The following is a 24,611-nucleotide window of genomic DNA, read 5'->3' on the forward strand; positions in this document are numbered from 1 at the left end:
GGGCTGCATCTGCTTCCCATGGGTAATCAGGTTCACCCAGAGAGCCTCACAAGTAAAAACTTAAACTATACAAGCCTAAATGGCTGTTAAAAGTGGAGATTTTTTTTTTTTTTTTAAACAGAAGCAGACTCACAGATATAGAAGAAAAACTAGTGGTTTTTTTTTCTAGAAGGGGAAGAGCAAAATGGTGGGGTGGGAAGCACACACTAGTGGGTGTAAGATAGGCTCAAGGCTGTATTGTATAACACTGGGAATATAGCCAATATTTTGCAATAGCTGTAAATGAAAAGTAACCTTTAAAAATTGCATTAAAAATTTAAAGATGTTTTTAAAGGTGACGATTCTAAAGAAAAGGAAAGGTATACACTGTTTTCATCTCGTTGTTGCAAAAATATTTGCCAGAGGGTGCAGATACCTCTGTATAAGAATAATAACTGCAGTAAATTTTTGTAGGAAAAAAACTGGAAACCATCCAAATGTCCATTAAGAGCAAAAAGCTAAATAAATAATAGCATATCCATACAGTGGGCTTATAGGTACTATGTGCTGGTTAAAAATAGTATGGTAGCATTGTAGTATTATCAGGAAAAATACCGATGATAAATTTTAAGTTTAAAAAATCAAATCGTAGAGGCTTTTACCATCCTGTTTTGGTATTAAAAAAAGTTATATATCTAAATGGTAAAAAGATGTGTGGATGTATATATGCATGTATATACAGACATAGTTTCAGGGAAATTTTTATTTGTTATACTTTGCTGCAGCAGCAGCTGTATTGCTTATAATAAAAAGATATTTACATAATTAAAAACTTACTGTGGGTTAGACAATATGAATAAACCAAAATGATGAGTTGAACCTTCAGGCATGTGCTTAATAAATCAAGACATTGAATGAAATTAGAAATATACCACATATTTTTTCTTAGTCTCATTTAGCAGTCTCAGAACTTTCAAAAGGTCAAATACAGCAAGAATACTAAAAATTTACTATTAACTTACTCTTCCTTAACATGGTATACTTGCCCAGCACACTCAGACAAGGGGCTATTTGCAAGGCTGACTCCGGCTGCACCAATACCTTTCCCACTATGCCCGGTGGGATCACAGTTTTGAGCAACCTGATCACAGTGTGTCACGAGCTTGCCTCTTTTGGGCAAAGCAAACAACTGTGACCAGCTTCCCCGAGCCATTATCGGCTGTGGGGAGTTGAAGATCTCTTCTCACATACACGAAGAAAAAGTAATTACCCAGGCAGGCTCTAGGGGTTTTTTAATGGTGATATTTAATTCATGAGGTCAGAGCTGCCAAAACCTTGGTTGGTGCCACAGCAAGAACAGCCGGGAAGGTATTTGGGGTCAGAACAAATCAACAAGCCCTCCTCTGGGAAGAGAAATAGCACTGGTATACGTTTACTAGCTAATCTATTTCTTACACTCAGCTCCACCACTGCAGCGGGGACTTCGTCAGTTCACAACCTTTCACCTTCTAGATTCAGGCAGCCCCCTTCCCTCTGCCTGCAGGGCAAACCCTCTCAGGGGGTCCCCAGAATTCCTGAGTCCCTCATCCTGGTCCCGGTGCTCTGGGAGGACTTACCTGGTACATTATGGAGGAAGGTGGGGGCTCGATGCATGGCTGCTGGTCAGGGAGGGGCAGCTCTTCCAGTAGGTCCACGTTGGACAGGGCATCTTCCAGGGTGACGTGGGTGGTCATGGCTGCAGTTTCTGTTGTCCGTGCTGAGGGGATGCAAGAGAAGGAAACGGAGAGTTTCAGGGGCCTCCAAACATTTTTCCCAGGCCACCCCTGTCCAGGCTTCTTCCAGGGCATCCAGGGAGGTAAGTAACATGCACTGAGACCACTTCCACTTGCTACTCAACCTGTGTGGGAAATCTAAGGATATCCTTACAGTTTGGGTGGGTGTGTGTGTTAGTTGCTCAGTCATGTCTGACTCTTTGTGACCCCCTGGACTGAAGCTCATCAAGCTCCACTTCCACGGAATTCTCCAGGCAAGAATACTGGAATGGGTGGCCATTCCTTTCTCCAGGGGATCTTCCTGACCCAGGGACCAAACCCGGGTCTCTCACATTGCAGGCAGATTCTTTACTGTCTGAGCCACCAGGGAAGCCCTCTTGACGTTTACAAAGTACTTTTTTATGTCTGTTGCTTCGACTGAACCTCACACCACAATCCTCTCATGGCAGGCGGTATCACATCCACATAACTGATGGAAGACCAAGGCTCAGGGAAGTTACATGATGCCCGTGCAACCACAGAGACCAGAAGCAAAGGACCTCAAGTCATGCCTGACGCGGAGACATGGGTCAAAGTCAACCTCCAGTTTTTGCTATTTGAGGAGATATTTATCAGTTCCACTCTTCAATTCTTGCATAACACAAATATCCATTATCAAGAGTGCCAAAGATTATCAACTTGAAACCAGAGTTTGAAGTTAAGCTGGGAATCAGAGAATTCAGACTCCAGAGAATTTAACCTGATTTGCAAAAACATTAGAGCCATTGTCTTCCTTGGCCTAGAAGTATGGTATTCTTTGTGAGCTACACCAAGCAAATAAGCCGGAGATGGATATTTCTGTGTCTCAAACCCTGGCAGAGCACAGCGGCTTTGCTGAGAACTTTGCCAGACATTGAAGTTGAAGAGGTTCTAAACAGCACTTACCTACGGGGAGCTAACTGCTATTTTAAGAACTCAGCACTCAGCAAACAGAAAACTCATGTTTTAAAGCATATGCAAAACATTAATAAAACATGATCATGATTTAGAGCATAGAACAAGTTCTGACAAGTTCCCCCAAATATGACCTTCTAGAAGTCATATTCACTGACTATGTGCCATAAAATTACAAATCAATGACACAACTTATAGCAAGGAAAAAAACCCAAGCCTGTGAAAATTTGTAAAAATGTATCTCTTAGGTTACTCATAGCTAAAGAGGAATTCAAATAGAAATTATAAAATATTTAGAACTGAAAGACAGAGAGCATGAATAAATGTCTCGATGCATTTCACAGAAACTAAGAAAGCAGAACTGCATGAACTGAATTTTCTGCTCAAAAACCTAAAAACGGATAAAAATCAACTCAAAGAAATGAGAATGCAGGGATTACTAACTACAAAAACAGAACTATATGAAGCAAAAAACAAAGAAAACAAAAATAACAGTAGACTAGGTGAACAAAAATCGAAAAACTGAATTTTATAAAAAGATGATGAAGAAGAAGTCGCTGCTGCTAATCCTCTGTGTGCTAAGTCACTTCAGTCCTGACTCTTTGTGACCCCCATGGACTGTAGCCCACCAAGCTCCTCTGTCCATGGGATTCTCCAGGCAAGAGTGCTGGAGTGGGTCGTCATTTCCAATCCCTTAGTACATATGAATAAAGAAACTCCGGGAAGGCAGACTGTGCTCCTGAGAGCGCCCCTCCCCTCCCCACCTCTAAGCCCAGAGAAGCCTGAGACCCGCATCAGGGCTAGAGTCTCAGTGTCAGAGGATCCGCCTTGCTCATTAGGAAATGAGAGACGAGGGCGGAAAAGAACCAGCGACAGCAGAGCTGGGCCAGGCTGTGACCGGCTGACACAGCTGCACAGCGCACCCACGCAGGCTGCCCCAGCGTCTTCCTAAGGCCTGGTCGGGAGGGCAGGTGGGGTTGAGCTGCTGAGCACCGCTTCACGCCTCACTGAGCTCTCAACTCACCTCCCTGTCACGCGCTCCGGCAACAGTGAAGGCCCCATCCAATGAGGGCGCGGGGAGCTCAGAAGTGACTTCCCCCTCTGCCCTCTGCAGGAGCCTGGCCTCACGGGGGTGGGAGGTCTCAGGCCCTCTCCACACCTATGCTTCTTCCTCCACCCTCTCTCTCTGCCCTGAATTTTAACTGCGGTCTTCAGTTCTACAGCCAAACCATCCATCTGCCAGTCCACAGAAAAGACTGTCTTCTTTCTTACATTAATGTGAGGTTCATTTTGCACAATTTTTCTGGCCATAATGATCTATATGCTTTCTTATCTATATGATCTTCCCAGGTAGCATTAGTGGTAGAGAACCCGCCTGCCCAATGCAGGAGATTTATGGGATGTGAATTTGATCTCTGGGTTGAGAACATCCCCTGGAGAAGGGCATAGCAACCCACTCCAGTATTCTTGCCTGGAGAATCCCTTGCAGGCTGCAGTCCACAGGGTCGCAAAGAGTCGGACACAACTGAAGTGGCTTAGCATGCAATGATCTATAAGCTCCAAAGCCCCAATAATTCTCTTCATTAATTCAAATAATAATAAAGTTAACATTTTAAGCCCTTACTCTGTGTCACTCTGCCAAGCACTTGACTATTTTAATCTTGCATCAACCCTATAAAGGTAAGTATTAATACTATGATTATTCCCATTTTACAGATGAGCAAACAGAAGCTCAGAATTAGATAATATTAAAAGGTCAAGTGCTGGCAATGGTGGAGCTGGGCTTGGAACCTAGGTTTGTCTTACATAAGAAAAGCCTTTCCTCTCTCTAGCAATTTGGTAGCAGAGAAGGCAATGGCAGCCCACTCCAGTACTCTTGCCTGGAAAATCCCATGGACAGAGGAGCCTGGTGGGCTGCAGTCCATGGGGTCGCGACTGAGCGATTTCACTTTCACTTTTCACTTTCATGCATTGGAGAAGGAAATGGCAACCCACTCCAGTGTTCCTGTCTGGAGAATCCCAGGGACGGCGGAGCTTGGTGGGCTGCCGTCTATGGGGTCGCACAGAGTTGGACACGACTGAAGTGACTTAGCAGCAGTAGCATTAGCAGCAAGAAAAGCCTAGATGGGTGGGATGGGGGGTTGTGAGAGGGAGGTTGAAGAGGGAGACGATACATGTAAATATATGGCTGATTCACTTCGTTGTACAGCAGAAACTAACACAACATTTGTAAAGCAACTATATCACAATAAAAAAAAAAAAGAGGCCTCAGTTCAGTTCAGTTCAGCTGCTCAGTTGTGTCCAATTCTCTGTGACCCCAAAGAAAGGCCTGGAAGCAGCTATTTATCTATAACTGCCAAGGCTGTGTCAAAGGACCAACTTGAGGCAGCTTCCAGTGGCCAAAGAGGGGGCAATCTGAGGACCAATTTGCACAAGTCAATGGACTTGAAACAATACAAATAGATATGAATCTATAAGATTGTAAAGACACTTAATAAAACTTGGTTTTGTGCTTCTGTTACTGTTGGACGATGCCTGTGAATCAACTTTCATGTTGAAAATCAGTGAATAAAAGGAAAGAGTTTTCAAACATTGAATCATTCTTTCCTGTACCAACTGCATCACTGGATCACTAAATTGTAGAAGAGATGGCTGCTTCTCTTTATAAAGGTATTTCTTTATTCCCCAGAAGGATTCACAGAATTAAAATATCCCTAGTTTTCAACACCTAATGAACAGATGGACAGGGAGGCCTGGGGTGCTGCGGTTCATGGGGTCGCCAAGAGTCGGACACGACTGACTGACGGAACTGAACTGAATGAACAAATCGACATAGGCTCTGACATCAACCACTGCTAACATCACTACATGAGGGACAGCCAGGCGCTCTGTGCCTTCTGATGAAGAAACACACTATCGCCTCATGAAGAGTGCTGAATCCAAAATACTTGAATCGAATCCAGCTTTGGATATCATCAGACAGGAAATACGGAGGACAGAACACGTTGAAACACCACAGTGATGCAACTAGTAAAATACAATCTATGAGAAAGTCTGCAGGACAAATAACTCAGTACCTTTAACAAATAAAAGTGCAAGGGGAAAAAAAGATGGAGGTGGAAGTTACAGATGATAAAAGACTTAGACTATCACATGTGTTTACCTTATTTGGTTCTTATTTCAAACAAACCTTCATAAAGATGAAACTGTAACATGGATATGTAACATGTAATATGGATAAAAGGATACAGGGGTTTGCTTCCAAATAATACTAGATGGGGAAAGAGTGTAATAGATAAACACAGCTATGAGTTAACTGTCAATGCTGTGTGATGCTAACATAAAGGGATTTATGATAATTTTTCTATTCAATTTTAAATACACTAGAAAATTTCCATAAAAACTCCCAGCTCAGTGAATTCACTCCCAGTTCTGATCTATCTTCCCTTACTGTATCTTCCCTGACTCCTACTTGCCATGAACTCTGCCTTCTCCTTCTTCCTATAAACTGGGTTTCTTCTAGGCTTTGAGATTCCAGAATACTCACTTACCAGAATTACCCTTAAGATTTCCCCCTTTAACACAGTAAAACGCCCATCCTTCCCTTGAAAGAGAATCAATAAGTGAACGGCCTTACTGAGCCAGTAAATTAGGAATCTTTATTTCCGTCATAAATTCAGCTTCTCTAATGGATTTCTCTGTTTGTTTGTAGATCATTCACTGCCTAAGGGAGAAGGAAATCAGATATTTCTAACCCAAGTGCTGGAGGTCACTGCCAACTCTACATCAATCAGAAAGAAAAAACATTGTGGAAATTTTAACTGAGGTATACATATAAGTACTTCTTTTCCAGGCCAAGTGTCCTGCCTTTTACGCAATCTTCCAAAGGAGGAGAATTCTTAATATTCAGTCCATGACCACGTGGACATTTTGTCACTATGGAAAAGAAATTAATAAAATTTTGAAAAATTAACACTGTTCTGGGAGCAACTGCAATGTGGTGCATTCATGGCAGATTGAAATTCAGTGTCTTCATAATAAACTTAAACTCAGCAGCCTGGTTTCACTGAGAAGTAATAACATTGGACTCCCCGGCAATCTGGTTCTGAGAAGGGTTACAGCCCTCCACCCCCGTGTTGCCAAAATGACTGATAGATTCTGAGCAAAAAGGGGCGCACCCCATGAATGCAGGATGGGCACCAAGAGAGCCTGGCTTTGGGACTACAGGTTGATACATTCTAAACAAAAGATCTGCATTGTCATTTTCTGTCTGACTTTCTAGAAGGAAAAGCAAAAAGTCATAATTTTTAATGACCTGGAAAACTAGGCTAAGTATTGTGGGTAAGCGCGAGCTCTGGATTCAAAATCTGTCATCTGTCACTTCCTAGCTGCATAACCATTAAGTATGTTACATAACCTCTCCAAACCTCTCTTTCCTTATCTGAAAAAGGGTGATGATTAATAATAGTCCTGGTCCTCAGTGACTTATTGTGAGCATTATATAACATCACAGCACGTGGAATGCTCAGCCCAACAGCAGGCACACAGCAAGCACTGGAGAAATGTTAGTTAGTTGAATGGCCTCTTTTTAACAGAGCGAATGGATGAATTAAGCATTGCAAAAACACTCCTACAAAAAGAGAAGGCATTATAATTATCACTAATTCTCAACTCTTTAGATCTTCCATGTTGATTTCCTCAGGCACAACTCTTCTGCAGGTTCCAGGGGACAGGTGTTATTTCTGCTGTTTTTCTAGGGAGGACACAATGTTGCTGAGAAGTAAAAACATTCATTCGTGGTCACATGGTCACTAGTGGCTGAGTCAGGGCAGAAACAGGATATCTTGAGCCCATGCCCTTTCTTCTAGACCACTCCTACTTTTGAAATGTACTAAGCACTTTATTGAAAAAGCAAGAAAGTTCCAGAAAAACATCTATTTCTGCCTTATTGACTATGCCAAAGCCTTTGACTGTGTGGACCACAATAAACTGTGGAAAATTCTGAAAGAGTTGGGAATACCAGACCACCTGACCTGCCTCTTGAGAAACCTATATGCAGGTCAGGAAGCAACAGTTAGAACTGGACATGGAACAACAGACTGGTTCCAAATAGGAAAAGGAGTACGTCAAGGCTGTATATTGTCACCCTGCTTATTTAACTTACATGCAGAGTACATCAGGAGAAACGCTGGGCTGGAAGAAGCACAAGCTGGAATCAAGATTGCTGGGAGAAATATCAATAACCTCAGATATACAGATGACACCACCCTTAAGGCAGAAAGTGAAGAGGAACTAAAGAGCCTCTTGATGAAAGTGAAAGTGGAGAGTGAAAAAGTTGGCTTAAAGCTCAACATTCAGAAAACGAAGATCATGGCGTCTGGTCCCATCACTTCATGGGAAATAGATGAGGAAACAATGGAAACAGTGTCAGACTTCATTTTTTTGGGCTCCAAAATCACTGCTGATGGTGATTGCAGCCATGAAATTAAAAGATGCTTGCTCCTTGGAAGGAAAGTTATGACCAACCTAGATAGCATATTGAAAAGCAGCGACATTAACTTTGCCAACAAAGGTCCATCTAGTCAAGGCTATGGTTTTTCCTGGGGTCATGTATGGATATGAGAGTTGGACTGTGAAGAAAGCTGAGTGCCGAAGAATTGATGCTTTTAAAGTGTGGTATTGGAGAAGACTCTTGAGAGTCCCTTGGACTGCAAAGAGATCCAACCAGTCCATTCTGAAGGAGACCAGTCCTGGGTGTTCACTGGAAGGACTGATGCTAAAGCTGAAACTCCAGTACTTTGGCCACCTTATGTGAAGAGTTGACTCATTGGAAAAGACTCTGATGCTGGGAAGGATTGGGGGCAGGAGGAGAAGGGGATGACAGAGGATGAGATGGTTGGATGGCATCACTGACTTGATGGACGTGAATCTGAGTGAACTCCGGGAGATGGTGATGGACAGGGAGGCCTGGCGTGCTGCGGTTCATGGGGTCGCAAAGAGTCGGACACGACTGAGCGACTGAACTGAACTGAACTGAAGCACTTTATTATTATTTTTTTAATCTGACTGCCTTCTCCTTCTTCAAGAAGAACAAGGCTCTGCCAAACTAGAAAGATTAGGTAACTGTCACTTTTGGGTTTCATGACAGGCCAAGAAATATTTTCTCTATGTGTAAATCTCCCCAGCTAGAAAGCAACTAAAATAAACAAACTTTTTTTAAAAAGTTAAAAAATAAATCCACATGTATTATTTTTTCTGCAAATAAAAAATACATAAATAAACATATAAAAATAACTAAAAGGGAGGCTGAGACTGAGTAGCAATTGATTGATCAAGGGAAAAAAATCAAAAGAAGTAATTCCGAAGGTGACCTGCTTTTCCATCATGTGTATGCGGTAGTATGTCTGGAGATTGTGAGGGACGCACATTTGCTGTGACAGGACATGGCTCCACAGGTCACAGGGTTCTCCCAGCAGCTGATACCCTCTCACACATTAAAGGCAGCTTCTTTTCAGGTGTGGGTGCCATGCAGGGACACATAACTTGGGCACATCTTACAGGACTTCCATAGGGTGTGCCCAGATGGACCAGGGGGCTGATTCTGAGTGGACTGGAAATGAAGAGTTTTACAGGAACAGTCCACTTGTTGGTCAGATCTTGTGGCTCCAAACCCCACGATGTGACTCGGTGCTACCTTCAGAGCATGACTTGGACCAATCCACAACACGCAGCCACAGGTAAGGAGCCAGCCACACAGTGGAGGGGAGAGAGGGCAGACAGAGCTATACAGGGGGGACAGAGGAACCACACAGGCACAGCGGTCCTGGCCATGGAGTGTAAGGGGAAAAACTCCATACATTTCAGCAGCCTGCAAAAGTACCACCAATATCATGGCACCCAAGAGTACTCAGCAAATACCTTACACACTGCCAGAATGAGCGTGGAGCTGGAAGAGAGCTAAGGAAATGGTTGCCTCCTTAAGAAGAATTTCTGACTCCCCGGCCACCCTACCTGAATCTACTCTCTCTCATGGTCCTTACAGAACCTAGCGCGTTCCTTCTATATTTTTTAAAATTAAAAAAGATATTATTAAAAATCTATTTATTTGCCTGCACTGGGTCTTAGTTGTGCCATGCGGGATCGTCAATCTTTGCTGCGGCAGGCAGGTTCTTTAGTCGTGGCATGTGGGATCTAGTTCCCTGACCAGGGATTGAACGTGGGCACTCTGTATTGGGAGCACACAGTCTTAGCCACTGGACCACCAGGGAAGTCCCAATGTGCTCCTTCTTTAACGCTCTGTTTCACAACTTACCATGTGTTCTCTCCAGCCCTAAATGATACACTCCTTGAGGACAGGACCTGTGTCTCATGCCCACGAACTAGTACAGTGCCATGCACACAACTGCAGGTAGAAATCAAGATTTTTTTCAATGAATGGATGTCCCAAAACATCAACAGAGGCATTACGATGTCCAAGACACCAGGTTTTTAAAAGTGGGGCAGGTGACAAGGAATATAAGTAGTAAGAAAGCCCTTTGTATTTCAAAAAGAACTTCATTGAAATTATTCACATATTTAATACCTGAGCAAGTAAAGTGATAATTTGCAATATTCTGTGAACAGTTATCTATGAAATGAAATCTACTTCCTCTATTACCACAGGTTCTGATTTTATTTATCCTTCAAGATCTCTCGCCTCTATGACATGATTGCTTTTTCCCTGGGACCCCCAAAGCTTATCAGCACAAAGTTGGGGAGGATATGAAATCAGAAGGAACCCTCATGCAAAGCTGGTAGGAATATAAAATAGTGCAGCCACCTTGGAATACAGTTTGGCAGTTCCTGGAATTTTAAAATACAGAGTGACCGTATGACCCAGTCCTAGGTATATTAGTAGTACCTACCTCTCTTCCCACACTTTCTGCCTCAGAAGGTTTCCGAGTACTAGTACTTCCTCTTCCCATGCCAGGGCAAATGTTGCTCATTGACTACAGCTTTATTTCTCAGTGAGTTCACAGGAAGCCTCCATATACTTCTCATGAAAGACAAACCTCCAAGTGACAACTAGCGCTCAATCTGAGTTTGTCTGTTAAGTAAAACATGTGTGCCCTCCACCCCAGAGCAAAATGACGCTTACATGTTCAAGCTCCCTGAGGCCAGAGACGACTTCTCACATATCACTGAAAATCTCAGAGACCTTAGCAGGATGGCAATGGGATAGGAGGCATGGAGGACATACTGGATGAAAGAAGGCATGAACACGCCTGAATTCCCCAACAACACAGGAGGAATGTGATGTCTTTATTTCTAGCTTTCCCATCCCTTCTCCTTCACTATTAATAACATAATTTACATCAACATGGAATATGCGATCATATCCTATTTACTTAGCAGTTTTTTTCTAAAAAGGCTTTTTGTTTCAATTTCATAAATATATTTTAGAAGGAAACTTTATATCATGATCACTGATAGAGAACTAGTATCACCTGCCATAAACAGAGGGAGGGGACATATGTATACCTATGGCTGATTCATGTTGATGTATTGCATAAAACAATACAATACTGTAAAGCAATTATCCTCCAATTAAAAATAAATAAATTTTAAAACAAACAAAAATAAAATAGAAAATAAAGAACACTGAAAACAAACACAGGTCTGAGTATCACATGAAAATCATCTCATCCCCACCATTGATATACCCATTTGAATGCAGAGTTCCAAAATATAGCTAGGAGAGATAAGCACACCTTCCTCAGTGATCAGTGCAAAGAAATAGAGGAAAACAAAAGAATGGGAAAGACTAGAGGTCTCTTCAAGAATATTAGAGATACCAAGGGGATATTTCATGCAAAGATGGGCACAATAAAGGACAGAAATGGTATGGACCTAACAGAGCAGAAGATATTAAGAAGAGGTGGCAAGAATACACAGAAGAACTATATAAAAAAGATCTTCATGACCCAGATAATCATAATGGTGTGATCACTCACTTAGAACCAGACATCCTGAAATGCAAAGTCAAGTGGGCCTTAGGAAGCATCACTATGAACAAAGCTAGTGGAGGCAATGGAATTTCAGTTGAGCTATTTCAAATCCTGAAAGATGATGCTGTGAAAGTGCTGCACTCCACATACCAGCAAATTTGGAAAACTCAGCAGTGGCCACAGGACTGGAAAAGTTTTCATTTCAGTTTTCATTCCAATCCCAAAGAAAGGCAATGCCAAAGAATGCTCAAACTACCGCACAATTGCACTCATATGGACAGAGGAGCCTGGCGCACTGCAGTCCATGGGGTTGCTAAGAGTCGGACACAACTGAGTGACTTCACTTTCACTTTTCACTTTCATGCACTGGGAGAAGGAAATGGCAACCCACTCCAGTGTTCTTGCCTGGAGAATCCCAGGGACAGGGGAGCCTGGTGGGCTGCCGTCTATGGGGTCGCACAGGGTCGGACAGGACTGAAGTGACTTAGCAGCAGCAGCAGCACACGCTAGTATGGAGAAGGCAATGGCACCCCACTCCAGTACTCTTGCTTGGAAAATCCCATGGACGGAGGAGCCTGGAAGGCTGCAGTCCATGGGGTCGCTGAGAGTCTGACAAGATTGAGTGACTTCACTTTCACCTTTCACTTTCATGCATTGGAGAAGGAAATGGCAACCGACTCCAGTATTCTTGCCTGGAGAATCCCAGGGACGGGGGACCCTGGTGGGCTGCCGTCTATGGGGTCGCACAGAGTTGGACATGACTGAAGTGACTTAGCAGCAGCAGCACACGCTAGTAAAGTAATGCTCAAAATTCTCCAAGCCAGGCTTCAACAGTATGTGAACTGTGAACTTCCAGATGTTCAAGCTGGATTTAGAAAAGGCAGAGGAAACAGAGATCAGATTGCCAACATCTGTTGGATCATCGAAAAAGCAAAAGAGTTCCAGAAAAAACAACTATTTCTGCTTTATTGACTATGCCAAAGCCTTTGACTGTGTGGATCATAACAAACTCTGGGAAATTCTTAATGAGATGGGAATACCAGACCACCTGACCTCCATCCTGAAAACTCTGTATGTAGGTCAAGAAGCAACAGTTAGATATGGACATGGAACAACAGACTGGTTCCAGATTGGGAAAGGAGTATATCAAGGCTGTATATTGTCACCCTGCTTATTTAACTTACATGCAGAGTACATAATGTGAAATGTTGGGCTGGATGAAGCACAAGCTGGAATCAAAATTGTCGGGAGAAATATCAATAACCTCAGATATGCAGATAACACCACCTTTATGGCAGAAAGTGAAGAACTAAAGAGCCTCTTGATCAAAGTGGAAGAGGACAGTGAAAAAGTTGGCTTAAAATTCAACATTCAGAAAACTGAGGTCATGGTATCTGGTCCCATCATTTCATGGGAAATAGATGGGGAAACAATGGAAACAGTGACAGACTTTATTTTCTTGGGCTCCAAAATCACTGCAAATGGTTATTGCAGCCATGAAATTAAAAGACGCTTGCTTCTTAGAAGAATAGTTATGACCAACCTAGACAGCATATTTAAAAGCAGATACATTCCCGACAAAGGTCCATGTATTGAAAGCTATGGTTTTTCCAGTAGTCCTGTATGGATGTGAGAGAGGGACTACAAAGAAAGCTGAGTGCCAGAGAATTGATGCTTTTGAACTGTGGTGTTGGAGAAGAGTCTTGTGAGTCCCTTGGACTGCAAGGAGATCCAACTAGTCTATCCTGAAGGAAATCAGTCCTGAATATTCATTGGAAGGACTGATGCTGAAGCTGAAACTTCAATACTTTGGCCACCTGATGCTAAGAACTGACTCATTGGAAAAGACCCTGATGCTGGGAAAGACTGAAGGTGGGAGGAGAAGGGGATGGCAGAGGATGAGGTGGTTGGATGGCATCATGGACTCGATGGACATGAGTTTGAGTTTGAGTTGGTGATGGACAGGGAGGCCTGGCATGCTGCAGTCCATGGGGTAGCAAAGAGTCAGACAAGACTGAGTGACAAACTGAACTGAACCCCCGTTGATATAATCACTAGAGGTGGTTTAGTGTGGTGGTGACCCAGAGTCCTGACTCTACCACTCCCTGACTGTGTGGCCTTAGGAAAATGGCATAATGGTTCTGAGCCTCACTTGCCTCATTTTTGATATGATGAATAATATGAGTAGTTCCTACTTCATATACCTTGAAAACTAAATAAGTTAATCCATGTGAACAGCTCAGTAGGTAGAAAGTGTACCATAAAAGTTAGTCCCTCAACAAAACGAAATCTAGCAACATATAAAAAGAGTTATACACCAAGACCAAATGAAATTTACGGCAGAATCTAAGATTGGTTTGCCATTAACATCCGGAAATCAATGAATGTGATAAGCCATCTCAATGGAATAAAGGATAAATCCCACAGGATCATCTCAACACATGCAGAAAAAGCATTTCACAAAATTCACACTGCTTCTTGGTAAAAACACTGAACCAACTACAAACAGGAGAGAAATTTTTCAGCCTAAGAAACGGAAGCTACAGAAACACCCACAGCCAACATCAGACTGAATGATGAAAGACTAAATGCTTTCTCCCTAGGATTAGGAAGAAGGCAAAGAGATTTGCTTTCTCCATGTCTATTCAACATTGTGCTGGAGGTTCTAGCCTGGATATTAGAACCATTAAGAAAGACAATGAAATAAGTGATACCCACATTAGAAAGGAAGACATAAAACCATCTCTATGATATGATTGTGTATGCAGAAAACCCTTTAAAAGCCCACTAGGAAATTATTAGAATGAATAAACATGTCCAGCAAGATTGCAGGATATGAGATTAACATATGGAAATCAATTGTATCTCTATATATTAGCAATGCTCAATGTAAAAATGAAATTAGGAAAACAGCTCTATTTACAATAGTATCAAAAGTAATAAGACATTTAGGAATACATTTAGTAAAAAGAATTATAAAATCTATGCTCTGAAAACTATAAAACACTGTAGGAAAAACTAAAGAAAAGTCACATAAATGAGGGGCTTCCCAGGTGGCACAGTGGTAAAGAATCTCCCTGCCAGTGCAGAAGATGCAAGAGACATCGGTTCAATCCCTGGTTTGGGAAGATCCCTGGAGTAGGAAAATGGCAGCCCACTCCAGTATTGTTGCCTGGGGAATGCCATGGACAGAGGAGCCTGGAGGGCTACAGTCCATGGGGTCATGAAGGGTCAGACACGACTGAGCACAAGGCACGTGCACACACACATGAGATGCATTTTCATAGGCTGCAAGACTTATTGTTAAAATGGCAATACTTCCCAAACGGGTGCAGATCTAACACGATCTCTACCCAAATCCCAGCTGGCTGCTGTGCAGAAGTTGACAAGCTGTTCCTAAAATTCACATGGAAATTCAAGGGACTGTTTAGAATAGCCAAAAAAATCTCAGAAGAGAACAGAATTGGAGGATATACGCTTCTTGATTTAAAAACTTACTACAAAGCTACAGTAATCAAACAGTGTAGAATAAGGACAGACATATAGATCAATGGAAAGAACTGAAAATCCAAAGATAAAGTATCACATTTATATTCAATTGATTTTTGACAAGGGTTCCAAGGCAATGCAATGGGGAAAAAATTCTCTTTTCAGCAAATGGTTCTGGGATGGCTGGACACCATATTCAAAAGAATGAAGTTTAACCTCTGTCTCACACCATATAACAGATTAACTCAAAATGGATCAAAGACATGAACGTGATAGCTAAAAATTCTACAGAAAAAGAGAAGTAAACCTTTGGAACCATGAAATATGTAATGACATCAAAAGCATAAGCAATGCAATAGAAAATAGGTAAAACTATGCATCATCAAAATTAAATTAAAACTTGTACTTCAGAGGACATTATCACATTATCAAGAAAGTGAAAAGACAATCCACAGAATGGCAGAAAATATTTGGAAATCATATATCTGCTAGGCATGTAGAATATATAAAGAACTCTTAAAATTCAATAAATAAAAAGACAATCCAATTTTTAAATGGGCAAAAGATCTGAAAAGACTTTTCTCCAAAGAAGATATACAAATGGGCAATAATCACATAAAAAGATTATTATTCTTAGTCATCAGGGATATGCAAATCAAAATCACAATGAGATATCACTTCATATCCATTAGAATAGCTATAATGAAAAAGACTGTAAGTACAAGTGTTGGTGAAGGTGTGAGATTGGAGCCCCCAATCATTGCTGGTAGGAATGTAGAAGAGTGCAGCCCCTTTGGAAAACTGCGAGGCAGTTCCTCACAGTTTAAAATTCAGAGTTACCACAAGACCCAGCAGCTGCACTTCTAGGTATATTCCTAACAGAAATGGAAATATATATTCACAAAAAAACTTGTACATGAATGTTCATAGTAGCATTATTCATAATAGCCTAAAAGTGGAAACAACTCAAATGACCATCAAATGATGAATGAATAAATAAAATATAGAACATTCATACTATGGAATATTATTCAGCCACAAAAAGTAATGAATGATGGATACATGCTACATCATAGATGAACTTTGAAAATATTATACTGAAAGAAGCACAATATGCTTTTTAAAGGAAATATCCAGAATAGGTAAATCTACAGAGAAATAAGGTAGATTAGCAATTGCCTAGATTTGGGGTAGATACTGGGGAAAATAGGTGGCATTGCTAAAGGGTATGATGTTTCTTTCTGGGGTGATGAAAATGTTATAAAATTCATCCTGATGATGGTTGCACAACTTTGTGAATTTACTAAAACCACTGAACTGTATGCTCTAAATGAGTGAATTGTACAGTATGTGAACCATAACTCAATAAAGCTGTTAACAAAAAATGTTAGAATTTGTATGACCACTTTTGAAGACCTTAGGGTATACATAATATAAGCAGGAATGGGACAAAGAGAGCTGGAGCAGGAGCTTGGGGTGTCTGGAGAGTATGCTGACCTTACATGCATGAATGAAAATGAATAGGAGAGAAAAGGACAGCAAGAGACACAGCCACACCGCCCCAGAGGGAGCCCCTAGACTGCAGGGCGAGCGGAATACCATGAGGCAGGGCCCAAACCAGGCCCTCCGCTGCCTGTTTCTATGGCCAGGGCCTGGGACTGTCCTGCCCAGAAGGAGAGACTCCTCAGACACAAAACTCTCTGGGTGGGGTGACAGGCTTTGAGATTTAGAATGAGGACAAGCTGGGTCTCCAGTCTCCGATCAGAGCTCCTAGAAAGAGCTCTCTCTTTTCTGCTATGAGGACACTGAGGTCAAGAGATGAGAGGACTTGGGCAGGGTCCCTTGTGTTAGGCGTTGAGCTGGGCTAACATTGTGTTAGGGGTTGAGCTGGGCTAACATTGTGTTAGGGGTTGAGCTGGGCTAACGTTGCAACTTTCTGGGAGACTGAGGGGAACCTGATGTGACAGTGCTATAAATGAAAAAAAGGAATATTAGACAGAAGGCAGGAAGGGAGGGAGAGAACCAGGGAGGAAGAATTCTAATTCTGCAATAAAAGAAAACTCTATGTAAGAAAGGAAATACAATCAAAGGACATACCTTGGCTCTCCAGGGGTCATTACTTACTAGCCTTCATAATGCAGATGCTTTAAACATAATTTAGGTTAATACAGAGCTGTTACTATATTGTTAAGATGTGGGCAGGAGAGGGAAGAGGATGGTGTCAGAAAGTGAACTCTTCATCCATCACAGCAGGAAGTGAAGAGACGGTGCGTAGCACAGATAAATCAAGAAACGGCAGCAGAAGCATATCATTTAGAGATCTGGAGGCAAGTACTGGAAGAAACGGTGAGTTAAAGGCAGCAGCCTCTAGGGGAGGTGGGCACAGGATGCTTGTTTTTCACTGTGAGTCTTTCAATACTATTTGATTCTTTCAAGCATGTCTATGTATGGCTTTGATCAAAATTTAAAAATTTATTTTAAAGACAACAACCCAAGGCTTCCTTGCTGGCAGTCAGACAGCTGGTCCAGTCCACAGCGCTGTCTCAGGCAGCCTCTGCTAAGCAAGTCTCTCCCTGTGGACTTCGGGGCTCAGAAGCCGCATCCCCTGCAGCTTCTCTCACACAGGGCACCTGAGCTCAGAGCAGAGAAGTCCAGGTCAGCCTCGACTTGGGTCTCTGGAGAAGGCCTACCCCCTTCTCTGTTTATAGCAAAGGAAAACATTCCAGTGTGGCTACAGGGCTTGTCACTGTATTTGCCGTTTCACTCAGTTTCTTCCTGTGTTGCCAGGGGTGAGGAGGCCTTTTTGTTGACAACCCACCCAGGCAGATCTCACCCTCTTGGGAGGGGCGGTCTTGCCACCAAAAACAGCTTGCTGATTTGCTCCTGCTGGGACAGGACACCATGGCGGGGGCGGGGGTGGGGCACCAGTGTGACTTGTATCTGAGGAGAGGGGAGCTGCCTCTCAGAGGCACCTGCTAAAACTCAGAAAGGGAAGCCACCACATCTGCTGCGGAAACAAAGAGCGAGACTTTTGTTCGGTCACCAGCTTGGAGCACAGAAACCTCAGTTTCGTGGATGTGAAGCTGCAGCTTGAATGCGGCCCAGCCTGAAGACTGACATTGACCCCTGAACCTTTGCCTCACTCTGAAAGTGCAATTTCCCTGCCTGTAAAATGGCACGATGGCAAAACCTCTGTTGTGAAGGTTATTGTGGCAACTTGTCTTAATAATAGTTTAAGAAATGAGGCTGGCAAACAAGGTGCTTTTTATGATATGTAAGGGAGGGGTCAAAGTCCTCCCATGGAATCATTGCTTAAATGTTCATCTTTTTTCTTGAGTGGAAGAAAATAGTGCTAGAGCTGGGAGGGGGACGGGCTGCCAGGTGTGACGTACTGTATGTTGACGCTGTTCATCAAATGCACTGAGGAAAAAATGAAAGCAAACCCCAAAACAATTAGATAGGAATCACTGAACTTGAACGTCTCTCAGGGTCACTCCAACTCAAAAGCAAACGACTGTGACTATAAATAGGACACTCCACCCAAAGGGACTCCTTCAAGACCATGCTTCCCAGCACGGCCTATCCTCTTGTGGCCTGAGTATGTAGGGTGCCATAAACCGGCCCGTGGACATTCTTGCCTCATGCCTTTGTCAAGCTCTCTCCACTCCCTAGTGAACTGTCTTCTCTCCTCATATCCTACCCTTGATCAGTGTCAAGACCCAATTCAAGACAGGCTCCTCCATGAAGGTCTGACCAACTGAACCACCACAAGCTTCACTTCTTGGATTCCCATAGCACTCACAGTCTGGAGTCCATAATTTCCTATTGCATTATAAACTGCTTTATATTTTACTAATTCTTTGAATCACCAAAAATGACAAGACAAGGATTAACTGTCATCTTTTGCGGGGGCTGACCCATAGCAACTAGCACAGAGCTGGGCACATCCTAGGTATTACTTGCTTAACTAACACTTCATGAACAATTTGCTGAATGCAAGAACCAATGGTCAACAATCAAGTCTTCTTAAAAAAAAAAAAAAGAAACCCACAAAATTTTAAACATCATGGTCCCCTAAGGCACCATATCTAAGTCAGTCTTACTGTAATAAGAATGTAAGGGGATATATTGAGAAGTTTCTTCTGTCATTGTTTCCACCTCAAAAAAATAAAAAGCAGAACTTCATTTCTTTTTCCCCTATGAACGTATAGCATACTTGGAGGTTGATGGCTGATCCTGAGTTTTGGATACTTATCTCATCATTCATACCTTGCATGAATTGGTCTTAAAGCATCACAACTGAAAAACACAAACAGAATATCATCCTCAGGTATCCCTTCACTTAACACTGAGCTACTGAGTGTCTTCTATGAGGGTCAGCCCTGAAGAGTCTCTTTGATCTCAACTGGGCCTTTGGTAAAGTTAGACAATGCTCTCATTCATTCCCATCTGATTTCTTATTCCACCCACAAAGGCAGCTGTTCCAAACCTCCGGACACCTCCCGCACTCTCCTTACCAGTCCACCACCTTTACTTGCTGCAGAGGACCTCATCTCCTGCATTATTTAGAAGGCAGAGACCACACACCATGGACACACTAAATATCTCCCTATTCCATAGAGATAAATGTCCGATAACCACTGCTCTACAATGGCCTAAGGATGACGCAAACACGAAATCAAAAGACCTATTGATGAAGTCATCATTGAGTCTTTCTTGGGCAGCTCTCCAGGTCATGTTTACTTTCTCCTTTCCTTATACTGTTTCTGAGTTGCTGCAAGTCTATCAAAATGCCATTTAGCCAGAATGATCCCTGCAAGAAATTCTGCCTGCACCCAAGCTCTGCCTTTACAAAACACGTTCTTTCAAGAATTGGCACCCACATTGTTTTCACCTCTGCTGCCAGGGTGCAAGAAGTATGACCTGATTGGTGGTCCTCTGAGGCACATCGCACACAGTCCTCAGCATAGTGGCCAGGGCGCGGTAGCCGGTACCCAACCTCTTTGTATCCTGGGAGGCATCCCGCACCCACTGACCACATTCTGAAGTGTCTTTGTACAGACAAGGCCTTCCAGGGGCCTTGATAGAATCCGTGAATCACAAAGTGCCTTTCAGTTTCCCCTTCCGTTGGCCCAGGGGTACAGAGAGACCACAGATTCGTCTTCTTCAATTGATACACAATATATAATTAATAAATTGTCCCTTTAGGAATGGAGGGCAGCCATCTAAAGGGGCCACACACTCAGGAACCTCCTTCTCTCCTCTGTTTCCAGGGCCTTTTCTTCTTCTCAGACTGGGGTTTACAGACATTATCTCATCCGTGGGCTCCTGTGGCAACAGGTAGGTAACGAGCTGGGCAGGCTGCTTTCAGTTCCCCAGTTTTCAAAGTCAGAGAGGTAGTGGCTGATTGAAAGGCAAACAGCAAGGCAGGGATAATCCTGTGTCTGAAGACCACGGTATACTGCTCTCTCTCTGCCTGCGTGCCCTTAACAGTTTTGGTGGGGTTGCAAAATGCTGAATGTACACAGAGGAAGAGGTCCTTCCTGATCTATGTGTTGAAATGTGAGAACTACCTCCGGGTGTCTTCTCAGTAAATTCCTTCCCTCTTCTCTCTGCCTACTCCAGCTACATCTACCTTCAGTGCCCTACTCAGGAGCATGTCCCAGCTGAAGCCCTTACTGACACCCCTGCTTATCAGGCTTTCCTTTGGCTACCTTTTGCAGCTCAACCTGGGATTGGGTTTCATGGTCACAGAGACCAACTCCCCTGGGAAAAGCAAAATCCAGGAAGGTTCTGGAGGTACAAGGGTTGATAAGAACTCTGTGTGGATGACACCTCCTTCTCCCAAACTGGGACTCCTCTTAGCACGTCAAGGAACTCCTGTCACTCCTCATCCTCCCCGCAGTGAAGACTTAACTGGCCAACTCACAGAAGGGCTGTTCTTGGACATGGCTACCAGTAATGAAGTGTCAGCTGAGTGACCAGGGTGGAACTTTCCTGGTGGGAGGCCCTCTAAGGCCATGGAATTCTTTAGCAGAATCAACCATGACAACAATAAAAAAATTTGTCATCTTAAATTGACACACTATATAATGTAGCATGAGTCACATTCTTAATGATTATGTCATTAATACAACAATGGACGCACACATAAAATAGTATTTACTACGTGTTAGATAGTTTACATAGCATTTTCATGCAGCCCTTGTCTAATGAGAGCATCCAATGAAGTACCAGCTCTTTGCCCACCACAGCTGGCACACTGTGTCATTGCCGGGGGCTGCAGCATCCTCCACCCTCTTGCCCCACCTCTACTACTAATGCAGGGTCCATACTCTAGACCCTAGACTCAGCTTTGCTCCTTAGAACAATAAGACCAAAGGCCTTTTACAAAAGCTCCAATGAGATGACTGATGTCTGGTTTCGTCAACTACAAGTGAATAATTAATACTTGCCAGTAAAGAAATAGACTCATTGTTATGGTAGCCACATGGAGGCTATAAAAGGCCATTTTGTGCAGCCCTTGGTGGAACCCTGGGGCCAACAGCAGCCAAAAGAAACCTCTTTGAGAGGGTAGGCTGATCCTCAAACGTGGAGGCTGGAGGAGCTCAGCACTGTTTTCCAGGAATGCTGTTCCCAATGTTAATTAGCTTGTTGCTTATTCATCATCTAATTCAGCTTTCTGGTCAATGACAGCTGCCGAGGCCCACTGAATGCCCAAGAGGGCGTAATATATCAGAGGGGACATGCACTATCCCCTCAAGACCTTTTTCCACTTTTTAAATTTTCTTGTCTACTGTCTTCTGTGGGCCAGCCTCTGATTTGATTGGAGTAAAACTCTCTGATCTGGTGGATTTTACACCTTCCTCCTGGTCTAATGTGTAAAATGACTTTTTCCCTTTCCATTTCCAGCAGGGACTGAACAAAGTAGGCTTGGGTGCTTACGGAACCAGTCAGAACTGGCCAGAAAATATAATAAAGCAGCTTAGTGAGCAGAGCTCTAATGCCCCCAGCCAGAGGCTCATTCTGCAGAACTAGCCAGAGGAACTGGCTTTGTGAGCAATAACACACTCTCCTTGTGGCCTTGGAGCTGCCCTGGCAGATGGCAGCCAATGCCAACAAGTAACTCTCTATGGGAAAGTCTCACCTCCTCCAAGTGGTCACTGGGCTCAATAATACCCTCCACTAACAGTAACCCTGACCAGTTATACACAAACACACACACACACACACACAACTCTTATGGTATTTTTGTCCTCAGGGCCAAAGTTGCCCTTGCAGCAAGCAAACAGAGCTGACAGCTGCTAGCTGTTGTCATTTCAGCAAGCTGTTCCCCCAAACTGCTACCCAGTCCCCCACCCCACCTCCAGCCCACTGCCTGAAATTCCACCACTAGAGATATCAAATATTATTTACTTAAAGCTTTATTTTCCATTAAAATACCTCCAAGTCTCTGTTTCCTTTCTGGTCAAATGACTTCTGAAGCACCTGCTCTGTGTCTAATGGGAGATTCTTGTGTATTTAGCTCTTGAGGATTAATGTGTTCACTGGCTCCTTTCTTGAAAACAATTTTTGACACAGGCAATTAGCCAGTGGGGATGGTGGATCTGCAGGGCAGTATCTGGAACTGGAGGTGGGCAGTCTTAGGGGTCTGATGGTGAAGGAAACAACTTTTAGGTCCTTCACCATTTGCCAGCAAGATAAACCGAGATGTTTCACTCTCCAGCATTTGTGATCTCCACCGCTGCCAGCACGGCTTGCAACAGGGCCTGTGCCCAGGAGTAAGGTAAGACACCCCCTGCGCTGGGGACACAGGCAGAAGGTGGAAAGGGGGAGTGTGGGAACCAGCACTCTCCTGATTTTCTCCACAAGCCCTTAGGACTGCCCCAGGCTCCCCAGGCTCCCGGTCAAGCCGTGAAGGCACAAGCGAGTGGGCAGGAAAAGATCCTTGGCCTCTTCTTGGCCTGTCTGTAAGGGCCTATCAACCCTTGGCCAGTCTTTCTGATGTGCTGCGGAAACCAGGCAAGCAGAGGTCAAAGTCAAATTCCCTGGGCTGGGGAGGGCACCTGGGCAGTCCTAGGGTCCTGCTCTGCCAGGTTCTCCATACAGAGAACCATACTCCTGTCGGACCATGCTTCCCACCCCCACCCCCACTGCACACGAAGAGCACGCCCTTCTCTTCCTTTTCATACCGTGTACCCTTGGAGGGGGAGGGCTGTCCTGAAAAGCAGATGCCACTACAGACAGGTAGGCATCTTTCCGAGTCTTAAGAGCTCAGGAAAACCCAACCTTTACCCCAGGAGTCAGCCCACTTCCCCGCTTCCCCCACCTCCTCTCCCGTCCCCAGACAGCCGGGAGGGAGAGCGATGCTAGGCCGGAAGGCTTCAAACCGGGTCAGGCGTGTCTCCTCTCTCATTAAAGCCCACACCCCTAAACATCGCCTCTTCGTCCCTCGCCCCACCCATCTCACGTTCACTGCAGGGCGCTGTGAGCCCAGGGAGGCTGCCAGGCGGGCCCAGGCGGCCCTCGCTGGCCCTGGAGGAGGTGATGGTGGCCGCGGCCGCCGAGGCGGTGGCCGGCGCTCTGCAGTACCTGGGTGCGGGGAGACCACCGCGGCCGCCGGGTTCGCGGCCACTGCAGGTGTCACCGGTGCTTGGGATAAGCGCCGCGTCCTCCCGGGCCGGTGGCTCCGGCCCAGGCCGCGCACCTGCTGCTGCTGCCACCACCGCCGCACCCCAGCTCCGCCGTGCGTTGGCGCCTCCCCGTAGCGGGTACGCAGCGCGGGGCCCAGGGTGGGCAGGAGGGGGTAGGGGACTGTTCCAGACCTGAGGCCCAGCCTTCGGAGGGTTTCGGGGTTCCCAGGCCGCGCTAGTCCAGCCGCCGAGCCAAGCACCCTCGCGGGGCTCGGAGAAGGAGTGCAGACCCCTCGCGCATCCTTACGGCCGCGTCGTCATGCCCAGCAGCATCCCGATCCCCACGCCGGCTCCGAGGCCTGCGAGCCTGGGTCTTACCTGGGTCTGCGGCAGGTCTAGGCGAGCGGCTGGGCTACCGCGGGGCCCCGCGCCGGGGCGCAGGATGCTCTGCCCGGCTCCGCTTGGCGGCCGCCGCGCTGGGCCCCGCCCTCGGCCCCGCCCCTCCACCCGCCGCGGCCCCGCCTCTGTTCCCGAGATCCCGCCCCTTCGCCGCCGCGGCTGTCACACAAAGAGCCGAAAATGGCTGCGGCCCGGGGCTCCCGGTGCGCCCGTTAGGGCGGCCCGCTCATCCTGGCCTGCACCTCGGACTGCACCCGCAAGGAGAGCCAGCAGCGCCGCTTAGGGTGGACTTGTTCCCCAAGAGCTCCCAGGCCTGGGAGCCACACCTGCCGCTGTGGGAGGACTGAAGCTTTGGGCTCCTTTGGTATCTCATAGACCTCGCATTATTTCCAAGTGCTCATTTATCTTGCTAGTATTTA

At 44.7% G+C, this 24,611-nt stretch overlaps 1 protein-coding gene across 3 annotated transcripts in view; it reads right to left on the reverse strand.

Moving 5' to 3' along the window:
- CYFIP2 (cytoplasmic FMR1 interacting protein 2) overlaps positions 1–24,292 on the reverse strand; it is a 135,565-nt gene extending 111,273 nt beyond the window's left edge. For 2 of the 3 annotated variants that reach the window (XM_018050112.1, XM_018050114.1), the window contains exons 1-2: positions 24,172–24,292; positions 1,596–1,735 (exon numbers count right to left, since the gene is read on the reverse strand). In XM_018050112.1, coding sequence (XP_017905601.1) covers positions 1,596–1,712 — 117 coding nt within the window. In that variant the 5' untranslated portion in view covers positions 1,713–1,735; positions 24,172–24,292. Of the gene's footprint in view, positions 1–1,595; positions 1,736–23,985; positions 24,147–24,171 lie in introns of those variants that run through there. The other variant, XM_018050113.1, reaches the window with a different exon arrangement.

Source organism: Capra hircus, chromosome 7 (genome assembly GCF_001704415.2).
Source record: "Capra hircus breed San Clemente chromosome 7, ASM170441v1, whole genome shotgun sequence".
Taxonomy (NCBI): Eukaryota; Metazoa; Chordata; class Mammalia; order Artiodactyla; family Bovidae; genus Capra; species Capra hircus.